The sequence below is a fragment of the Sinocyclocheilus rhinocerous genome, unplaced genomic scaffold (genome assembly GCF_001515625.1).
Source record: "Sinocyclocheilus rhinocerous isolate Xijiao unplaced genomic scaffold, SAMN03320098_v1.1 scaffold3283, whole genome shotgun sequence".
Lineage (NCBI taxonomy): Eukaryota > Metazoa > Chordata > Actinopteri > Cypriniformes > Cyprinidae > Sinocyclocheilus > Sinocyclocheilus rhinocerous.
This window is the reverse complement of record NW_015650698.1, coordinates 224425-236295: the sequence shown is the minus strand read 5'-3', so window position 1 is coordinate 236295 and position 11871 is coordinate 224425. Positions and strand designations below refer to the sequence as shown.

Sequence of the window (11871 nt, the reverse complement as noted above, 5' to 3'; positions counted from 1 at the left end):
GAAGGTTTTTGAGGAAAACATTCCAGGATTTTTCTCCATATAATGGACTTCAATGGGGACCAACGTGCTGAAGGTCCAAATCACAGTTTCAGTGCAGCTTCAAAGAGCTCTACAGGATCCCATCCGAGGAATCTTATCTAGAAACCCTCGCTCGTTTTCTTTATAAAACAAAACACATTTATATACTTTTTTAACCACAAATGCTTGTCTTGCACTAGCTGGACTTCACGCATGATGTAATCACGTTGGAAATAAACAGAAACAGCGCTGTGAATTGGAATGATGGCGCAATATGGCTCAGTGTGCATTGTCCCGTATGGCAATTTCAAAGGCCAACTAAAAAAAATTGGAAAATTGAAAAGTTGTCAGAATTTGTATTTTGCTAAAGCAGTACCTCTATTATAAAGATTGTATGTCCGTTTTAATGCATCATGTACGCTGGCCGAGAAACAGCGCCATAAATTTGGCTGATGGCACAATATTGCTCAGTGTGCGTTGTCCCATATGCTAAATTCAAAGGCCAATCAAACAAAACTGGTACAGTGAAAAATGCTCAAAATTTGGATTCTGTTAGGGCCGTATACCTTCAGAATAAAGGCCTTTTGTCCAGTTTAATGCATCATATGTGGGCCGAGAAACAGCGCCGCAAAATGGGCTGATGGTGCAATATGGCTCAGTTTGCATTGTCCCATATACCTAAGGCCAAATAAAAATAAAGTACAGTAAAGAGTGATCAAATTTTGGATTTTGTTAGCACAGTACCTCTTGTATAAAAGCCTTATGTTAATAAGTATGCATTGGAAACATCTTGGAAAAAAATATGTAAAAAAATTTTTTGTATGTATGCAAATTGTACAATACCACATTTCTAGTAATTGTGCAGTTAATTCTCATATTGTATTTTCAGAAAGTTTTGGAATATTTTTCCTCTCCCCAAATTTGTCACTACTGAAACACAGTAATATATAATTGAATTAATAGGGTTATATTGACATATTAAGATTTTGTTTACATCTAATACAGCTAATTTTACTAGTTTATAGCTAATCAGCACATGGTTAGCTAGCACAGTTCTGAACAGTTTGTAAACGCATAAAAACTAAATGTTATGGAATAACACCCAAAAAAGTGTGCTTAATTACAAAAAAAAAAAAATTAAAAGGAAAATATGAAAAATATATATTTTTTAACTTCATTTTTTTTTTAAAAATCACAAAGATATTTTTTAAAACAATTGAATAAAATGCAAACAGTTTTTCAGTATCATTTTCATAAGCATAAATTTAGGGTTTAGGGTTCGGGACAGCCACCTCCCAAATAAATGATGATTTAATAAATATTAAGCTTACTGATATTATTGTGTGTTTCAATAGAGAACAGAAGGATCTTAGTAAACATGTAAGATTTGAATAATTAAATGCTTCATAAATGTGTTGTTGTTGGTGGGACAGCAGTTTGCACCAGTTCTGTAGAATGACCCACATACAGCACTGTGATAGACTGACCATTAAATTATAAGCTAGTTTTTGCTTTAAAACACACATTGTCCTTCTACTTCCCTGATTCGTTTAACAATAACAACAATAAGTGCAGATCCACGCACAATCGAACGGCTAATATAGTCCACAACCAGTGTTGGGAGGAACGCGTTACCAAAGTAATGCATTACAGTAACGGATTACTTTTTGCTGTAACGCAGTAGTGTAAGGCATTACTAATCAATTTTCAGTAATATTTTACTCGGTACATGTTCAGTAACGCTTGCGTTACAACACACTTTTAGCCCAAAATTTAATTGTTCAAAAAAAAAAAAAAACAGACCGACCGCGAGACATTAACGAATTAAAACTGCCGCAAGTAAGTTCTATTTCCTGTTCGTGGTCAGTCAATAGCCGCGTGTCCACGTTTGTAAATAAAGACTAAACGACAGCTTCTGATATATTTGTTTAGCGATGTTTTTCATTCATCTCTCTCTCGCTGGTGGAACTTTGTATTGTGGGACGTAGTCCAGTGGAGGCGTGTTTTACAGGATTTCGGCCTCTGTGCTCGAGGTCCGAGGCTATTAGCCCCGCTGTTGGATCGTTTGTGATTCTGGCTGTCATCCTTTCTTGCATTGTCTTGAGCCTTCACTTTGCCGATTATAAACTATATTGTTAGTAGCCTGGATAGCCCACAGTCATTATGCTACACCATATCGCCCTCTACTGGATGAAAAATGCTCTGCAGTACATTTTGTCATTTTAGAATGTTAAGTTCTGCTTCTGTAGTTATTTTGGTGAAAGTAACTCAAAAGTAATACAGGAGTCATGTAACGCATTACAATTCTGAGACAGATTAATAATAGATTAATAGACAACGACAAGTAATCTATAATGTATTACAGTTTGGAAGTAACTTGCATAACACTGTCCACAACCCACTGAAACTTCGATTAGAACTACAAACTACAAACACGAATAAAGTGTTAAAAACTACAAACATGGCGGAAACGCGTGACCGACGGCTCAGCAGAGAGGCGTGATTATTAATCAATTGTAGTTATTTTGGTGAAAGTAACTCAAAAGTAATACAGGAGTCATGTAACGCATTACAATTCTGAGACAGATTAATAATAGATTAATAGACAACGACAAGTAATCTATAATGTATTACAGTTTGGAAGTAACTTGCATAACACTGTCCACAACCCACTGAAACTTCGATTAGAACTACAAACTACAAACACGAAGCAAGTGTTAAAAACTACAAACATGGCGGATCAGCGAGACCGACGGCTCAGCAGAGAGGCGTGATTATTAATCAATCTAATCTGCTGGAAAACATGTATTTGATGTTATCCGCGTTATATTTCACGTGCAAATTGAAAAATGTTATCGCAGCTTTGTGTCGCTCTCAGGAAGGCCGTGAGACTGAAATATGAAGACGCGCCGCTGACGTCACGCGTGACGTGTTTCCGTTTGCGTGAGGCGCGAAGGTTCTTTGTGTTTTTAATAAAGCTCAGATCGTTCCCGCGCTTCATTTGGCTCTCGCTCGCGTTTAAAGGTAAGTGGTTGTAAGCTGAGCGTGTGTTATTCGTGAGAAGCGCGTCGATGTGTGTTGGTCACCGTCGCTGTGAGCGGTGTGGCGCGGAGTGAGTCTCTGATCGGATCCGTGTTCAGTCATACTTACCTGGCAGGGATGACTCCATGATCAAGCAGGTGGATTGTCTAGAGTGAGGAGCAGCCATTGCACTCCGGCGCTCTGACTTCTATGAATTCTCCACATGTGAGAATCTCAACTGCATAATTTCTGATAGTGGGGACTGCGTTCGCGCTCTCCCCTAATACTCTGGTGAAAAATAATGGGTTTATCATATATATATATTCGACAAACAGGGCGTATGTTCGTTTTAAGTGTACTGATGTTATTTCGTGTCTCTTATGTTAGGTTGCAGAACATGTAAGGTTGGAAGACCATTATTTCCAACACTATTAAGTTTGCCCCGATGTAGAATAGTGATGGGCAGTTCGGATCATTTTACCGACTCGGACCTTTGAAGCTCGTTCAGCAAAATGAACGAATCTTTTTTCCGAGTCATTTCTTTTAGGAGTCGTGGTAGTAGAGGCGGCGCAACTATAACGACATGTGAATAATCCCGCCCACTGTAAAGCGCTACTGAACTGCAGTGGAAACGCAAACCGTGCCGAGCCGAACCGTGCCGTGCAAAGCCGAGTCGTACCACGCAGTGGAAAAGCGCCATTAGTAAACATGTAAGATTTGAATATTTAAATGCTTCTTAAATGTGTTTTTGTTGGTGGGACAGCAGTTTGCACCAATTCTGTAGAATGGCCCACATACAGCACTGTGATAGACTGACCATTAAATTATAAGTTTAGTGTAGAAAATGATGATTTTTGAACATAACATGTTCTGCAATCTAACACAACAGACTCATAATAACGTCAGTACATTTCTTTATCGAATGTATACATAATAACCTCACTACTTTTCACCAGAGTATTACGACGGTGACCAACACACATCGACGCGCTTCTCACGAATAACACACGCTCAGCTTACAACCACTTACCTTTAAACGCGAGCGAGAGCCAAATGAAGCGCGGGAACGATCGGAGCTTTATTAAAAACACAACAAAGAACCTTCGCGCCTCACGCAAACGGAAACACGTCACGCGTGACGTCAGCGGCGCGTCTTCATATTTCAGTGTCACGGCCTTCCTGAGAGCGACACAAAGCTGAGATAACATTTCTCAATTTGCACGTGAAATATAACGCGGTTAACATTAAATAAATATCGTTTCCAGCAGGTTAGATTGATTAATAATCACGCCTCTCTAGTCTCTACTGAGCCGTCGGTCTCGCTGATCCGCCATGTTTGTAGTTTTTTTTTAAAACACTTGATTCGTGTTTGTAGTTCTAATCGAAGTTTCAGTGGGTTGTGGACTATATTAGCCGTTCGAGTGTGCGTGGATCTGCACTTATTGTTGTATGAATCAGGGGAGTGGAAGGACAATGTGTGTTTTAAAGCAAAAACTAGCTTATAATTTAACAGTCTATCACAGTGCTGTATGTGGACCATTCTAGAATTGGTACAAACTGCTGTCCCACAAACAAACACATTTAAGAAGCATTTAATTATTCAAAGATCAAGATTCAAGATCCTTCTATTATCTATTGAAACACACAATAATATTTAAAATATCAGTAAGCTTAATATTTAATAAATCATCATTTATTGGATACTTTTAATTGGGAGGTGGCTGTCCCGAACCCTTTCAGCTTGTGAAAATGATACTGAAAAACTGTTTGCATTTTATTAAATTGTTGCTTTTAAAAATATCTTCTTGATTTTTTTTTTAAGTGAAGTTAAAAAAATGTTTTATTTTTTATTTTCCTTTTAAATTATGAAATTTATGAAATTTCCTTTTAAATTATTTTATTTCTGGGTGTTACTCCATAACATTTGGTTTTTATTTGTTTACAACTGTTCAGAACTGTGCTCGCTAACATGTGCTGATTAGCTGGGCTCAAAAGCATCTAAAATTGTCTCTACTGAAATAACCACGATCATGTCATCATTGTTTCAGTAGTGACAAAAGGGAACATAATCCTTTATTTTGGGGAAAATATGCACATTTTTAGTATTTTAGTATGTTTTAGTAGTGTTTTAGTTTGCAGGTTAAAATTCTGTGTGATGTGGTCTCTACCAAAACATTACTGTCACGACCGAAACATGGGATGTTTTGTTGAAAATAAAGTATACTGAATTATCAACTAAGATGTTATGATAGTTTTTGGTTTAATATATATTCAAACTAATGAATCCTTGACTTTCAAATCAGTATGATCAACTTTATTGCAAATTTCTTTTCCCAAGAAGTTTGCAACTATGCACACTTATTAACATAAGGCTTTTATACAAACATGCTAACAAAATCCAAAATCTGATCACTTTTTACTGTCTTTTTTTTTTGGCCTTAGGTATATGGGACAATGCAAACTGAGCCGTATTGCACCATCAGCCCATTTTGCGGAGCTGTTTCTCGGCCCACAGATGGTGCATTAAACTGGACAAAAGGCCTTTATACTGAAGGTATACGGCCCTAACGGAATCCAAATTTTGAGCATTTTTCACTGTACCAGTTTTGTTTAATTGGCCTTTGAATTTAGCATATGGGGACTTCTGGGTTGGACATCGACATGATGGCAGCATAGAGCTAGCGTTCCTGGTTGGAATAGTTTTGAAAAACCCCCTAAGATCATTAAACTAGCAATCTAAGTAATCTACTTCATAAAAATAAAAGGGGAGTAAGATGGAAACTAGGTGCAAAACTAAGAAAATCACACATCCTACGGAGAAACAAGACGATGACTATGCGCGCTCTCTCCCTGGCTCACAAGCAAGCGGCCATGAGGGAGATTCCGTGAACCCCGCCAGCGAGACCGTCGACTTGAGCCTCATTCTTAGAGAATTAAGGGACTTTCGTCAGGATAACAAAACTCAACTTGAGGACATTAAAACGGAAATTTCGAATACCAACGCTAGACTGGAGGAGGTAGAGGGCCGAGTCTTGACAGCAGAAGAGGTACTCACAGGCCTGTTGAAGTTACACACCAAAATGGAAGAGAAACTTGTGGATATAGAGGGTCGTTCCATACGGAGCAATGTTAGAATATACGGAGTTCCCGAAGGTGCCGAGAAGGACTTTCGTGGTTTGGAAGATGCATCGAAAATATTAAGATGGTGTGCCTTTGATACTGATTTTGTCCCGAATAGAATAGATGATCGATTTCGAATTTGGACTAAGCTAGGAATTTCAAATTATTACACATTTTTCAACAAGGGCAAAATCCATAGCTTCGAATCGCTAAAGGGAAAATATGGGCTTAATCAAAGTGACTTCTATAGATATCTCCAAGTTAGGCATTATATTGAATGTAATATCAAACCAGAAATATTGAAATTCACCGAGACAGGGATAATAAAAGTGTTCTTATCAGTATGTAAGGCTCAATCATGTAATAAGATTATCTCAAAATTATATAATGGATTTCTCCAAAATGTACCCGAAAACACATTTTATGTTAGAGACAAATGGAAAATGGAAGGGAATTTTAATGTCTCAGATGAGGATTGGGAGAAAATTTGTAAAACACAATGGAAATCTACAAGCTCAGCCATGTGGAGAGAATTTTGTTGGAAGCATGTTATTAGGTTCTTTATTACACCATCACAGAAAAAACACCAAGGGAAGGGTACTAGTTGTGTGGGGATAAGGAAGCTAACCACTACCATATTTTTGGGGGGTTTTAGAAATTAACCCCATATTGGCAAGAGATTAAAAGGAATCTGGAAGCTGTTTTTGAAGTAGAGATTGTTTTTAATTGTGAATCTCTATATTTGGGTAATATAAATTTAGATGGGTGGAACAATAAGGATAAGAAACTGTTGTTAATTCTTCTGGCGGCTAGTAAAAAAGTAATTACTAAAAAATGGCTAAAGCCAGAGACACCCACAGTTGAAGAGTGGATTGATACAATACACATTATATATGTGATGGAAAAACTATCTTTTTCATTAAGAACTCAGATAGAAGGTTTTTTTCTAGTTTAGAATAAATGGATAGATTATATTAAACCAGTACGCCCAGATTTTTCTTGAGTTGTAACTGTTCTTTTAAGGTATCTTTTTGTATGAGTTGTAAGCAATAGCTCCCCATGTTTGTATGTATATAGTTGTTGTTAAGAGGAAGAAAATATAATGCGTATGTAACATTTGAGAAATTTGTTTTCAAGATTGAGGGCATACATACTCTGTATATACTCTCCGTAGTAACATTAAGGTGTATGTATGTTTTCATTTATTTTTTTCTTTATTTCTGAGAAATTATGTATGTCCTGATCTCTGTATGCATTTTCCCTCTGAAAAAAAATGAATAAATATAAAATGGAAAAAAAAGAATTTAGCATATGGGACAATGCACACTGAGCAATATTGTGCCATCAGCCAAATTTACAGCGCTGTTTCTCATCCGCCACAGATGATGCATTAAAGTGGACAAAAGACCTTTATACTAGAGGTGCTGCTCTAACAAAATCCAGATTTTAAGAACTTTTTACTCTTTGAGGGCATACATACTCTGTATATACTCTCCATAGTAACATTAAGGTGTATGTATGTTTTCATTTATTTATTCATTTATTTTTTTCTTTATTTCTGAGAAATTATGTATGTCCTGATCTCTGTATGCATTTTCCCTCTGAAAAAAAATGAATAAATATAAAATGGAAAAAAAAGAATTTAGCATATGGGACAATGCACACTGAGCCATATTGCACCATCAGCCTAATTCACGGTGCTGTTTCTCGGCCAGCGTACATGATACATTAAAACGGACATACTATCTTTATACTACAGCTACTGCTTTAGCAAAATACAAATTTTGAACACTTTTCCATTTTCAAATTTCTTTTAATCGGTCTTTGAACTTGGCATATAGGACAATGCACACTGAGCCATATTGCGCCATCAGCCCATTTTGCGGTGCTGTTTCTTGGCCACCCTAGATGATTCTTTAAAACAGACATAAGACCTTTATACTAGAGCTACTGCTCTGACAAAATCCAACTTGTTAGCACTTTTTAATTTTCCAATTTCTTTTAATTGGCTTTTGAACTTGGCATGTCTTCCTGAGAACCAGAAAAAAAGTGAATTTTGTTGTTTGTCATTACATTGGTTGGAGCATAAGAAACAAATGGAGAAAAAACTTATTTATTCATATTTTATAGTATGTCCTTTGTAGAGGATGCCACGACTAAGTTATTACACGTCAAGAAAAGCCATGTATAGGCAAAATGGGGGGTTTGATCAATTCGTAGACATTTTTAACGAGACATTTGTGTAATTGAAATTATGAGTAGTTTAGTTAATAGTCTCTTATTGCCCTGTTTAGACAAGCTCTCCATAAAACAAACAAAACAAGCCCTGCAAATAGAAAATATTTTAAAAACCACATATTATACAGACACTTCACAATTAATGGTATTTTATTAATTTTATTGTATTTAATGTATAATACTTTCAATAAAGCATTTGCAATGAGTTTGTAAAAGCTGTTTTGGCCTGAGTTTTTATTGCATATCACACAGCGCGCGGTGTTTCGAAGCAATGAATAATCTAGCGAAGCTTTTGGTTTCACTGATTCAATGCTTAGGAAAGATTCGTTTTTCACAAATTTACGTTTAATACTCTAAATACGTCACATCTTTCAAAAATCAAATTTGTTGCTTCAAGCCCAGAATCTTATTTTTAACTTCATTATGTCCCCGGATGGGGATGCACCGCTCTCGGAAGTAGTGCAATACCGAGTCGATGCGTGGAGTGGATGGAGCAAGCCCCTATTCCATCTCCCGTATCCAAAAATCAATTTAATATATAGTCCCCATATAAAGGACGTATCAGATATTAAACTGATAAGAACAAATACTACACTTGATCTTAGCCAAAAGGCCGAGAAGCGATGACAACAAACTCTCAGCGCTGATGGAGTGATTCAGCGCGCTACACATCTGAGTGACGGTGAGACACGAACGAGCTCCTGAGAAACACCTCAAACTACACACACTCACTCACTCACTCACTCACTCACAGAAACACACACACTCACTCACAGAAACACACACACACACAGAAACACTCACACACTCACAAACACTCACGAGGAGCTGAAAACCTCCGCAAGACGCGCGGATTCTTCTACTTCCGGTACGCTGTGTTCCATCGTCCAATCAAACACGAGGACGGAGTTAGCGGACAATGAAACGGGGTTAACTCTCGTAATAGTCCCTGTTAATCATAAAATAAGACACTGAAGTATTTCTACTCGAGTACAGACAGCAGATTGAGAAAATAACAATGAAAAATGAAGCTTTTCACACGCTTTCATTCGCGTGAAGCGCCTCGTGTGGTTAAATGCGGTACTGCACGATCACCTTCACTGAGGCGTTTCGCTGCAAACCACAGAAGCTTTAAATGAGATTAAACTCAACAAAAATGAGAAATCTGTATATTAACAGAAACTGCAAACGTGCCATCACCTCCAGAGACTCCGAGAAAAAGTTTTGTAAGTTTAGTATTTTTTCACGCCATTATATTTTTTTAGAGCATAATTAAAAAATAAAATAATAATAATAATAATTTTAAAAAATGATATTTTATTCATATGTTATGCTACGTCCTCTGTAGAGGACACCGGGATTAAAAAACAAAAACATGAATGAACATGAATAGGCAAAAAACAGATTTTTTAAAAATCACAAATACATTTTTAGGTTTCAGGGCTTTGTATACAGATGATTCTCAACTATGTTATGAAAGATATAACAGGATGATTTAATATACAATTTTGCCATAAATGGGGCTTCCCACTGTATACACAGTACTGTATCTAATGTGTTCTTGGGGCAACATGTAATGTAAAAAGAAGTGTAATAATGGGAGTAATAATTGGCAACATTTTCATAACATCTAATATTTCATAGGAATATTGAAACATAATTTTTTCCCCCTCTATTAATTTGTTGTGTCTCCAGAAATGAGTAATAAACAGGCTTTTAGTCCTGCTGTCCTCTACAGTGGACATGAATGAAATCAAAAAAGCTCTGAAAAGCATTTTAACACAAGGAAACATTAATGCTAATAAAACACCATAGAATTTGTGTGAACTCTAAGAGTCTGAAATAGATGTTGCTCAGTCAGGGACATTAAAAATATACATATCATAACTCATTCATAGAAATAACGCTGACTATATATGGTATGGACTTAAAAACATGAAGCTTTATTTCCATACAATATGGAGCGAGATAACAGAGGCTTGCATTGTATTGTTTATCGTATATTCGAATCAATTTCAAAAACTTGTCAGTATTTGTAAACGTTTTAATGTTTTATTTTATTTTCATTGCGTATCTTTGTTTACTCTACACAGAACAAAAAAAGATGCACAGAAACTTTCATAAACATTAAATCGAGTTTAAATAGCAGCTTAAATAGTATATTTACAGGCCAGGACTTACTGAAATTAATTACAAAAAATAATATATGTATACATCATATGAATATATTATTATTAAACATTTTAACTCCCAAACTGCTTAACATTTGTCATATATAAATGACACTGGGTCATCATGAAATACATATTTGGTTAATAAAATCAGTGATTATTGATATAATTATAAATATTTAGTTCTGTAGAAATAAAACTGATTAGTAATATGCATTGCTAAGAACTTCATTTGAACAACTTTAAAGATGATTTTCTCAATATTTAGATTTTTTTGCACCCTCAGATTCCAGATTTTCAAATAGTTGTATCTCAGCCAAATATTGTCCGATCCTAACAAACCATACATCAATGGAAAGCTTATTTATTCATCTTTCAGCTGATGCATTAATCTCAATTTCACAAAATTGACCCTTATGACTGGTTTTGTGCTCCAGGGTCACAAATATCACACTGCAAAAACGAACCAGGATACAGAAAAAGAGACGCAGAGTCGAAGGCAGTTTTCAAATATTATATTAATCTTTATTTGAGTTTTGACAAAATCCCATAAAATCCGAAGCTCCAACCTTTACAAAAATATGTCTTCTACAAATGTCTTCTGTGGTCTTTTCATGGGAGCGAGCGAATAAAACACAGTGTAGAGTATCTGATAACACAGCCACGAGTTCCAGCCCGAAGAAAGCCTTAACGAGGCTCGTTTGTGACGAGTAAAGCGCCGTGTTATCCAGAGTCCGATAGCAGCCGTCCTGGTCCAAACTCTCTCAACACGTCTCCATTAAATTAATCAACTTAAATTAGCATTCCACAAATATACAGTAACGTGATTGTTTTCCTTTAACAACAAATAAGGTAGAACTAATGTACAGACGTTGAAGCGGTTTCAACGGAAGCTTGATTATAAGATGATTCACACACACAGAAAACAGAAAACAGACATGGTTTTGGTCCCACAGAATTGTACAGGTTTATCATCAGAACACAAAAGCACAGCAGCTCAGCACAAGAGAAGGCAACTGAGTTTCTTCAAGCCAGTTCAATGTAAATGAAGACCTTCATCTTCTGACTCCAAAGTGCAACTGAGCGGACGAAGAGGAACCTGCGGCAAAAATGCTTCGATCAGCATGAAGCATTTATCAGTGCAGGCCAGTCCATTCCTTATTAATCAAATCAAATCTAGCCCTTTATTATTTCTACATAACATTACAGAAGACAATTCAGAAAGCTTTACATATGCACCTTTTTTGTAATTGAATGCTTTCAGTTGTTTGATAGATATATAAAATACTAAATATATATAAAA

General features: G+C 36.2%; 1 protein-coding gene across 3 annotated transcripts in view; it reads right to left on the bottom strand.

Annotated features, from left to right (window-relative positions):
• Nucleotides 1-11042: 11042 nt before the first annotated feature.
• LOC107712293 (A-kinase anchor protein 9-like) overlaps nucleotides 11043-11871 on the bottom strand; it is a 21209-nt gene continuing 20380 nt past the window's right edge. For all 3 annotated transcript variants that reach the window (XM_016517502.1, XM_016517503.1, XM_016517504.1), the window contains one exon: nucleotides 11043-11667. In XM_016517502.1, the coding sequence (XP_016372988.1) occupies nucleotides 11624-11667 (44 nt within the window). In that variant the 3' untranslated portion in view covers nucleotides 11043-11623. The remainder of the gene's footprint in view (nucleotides 11668-11871) is intronic.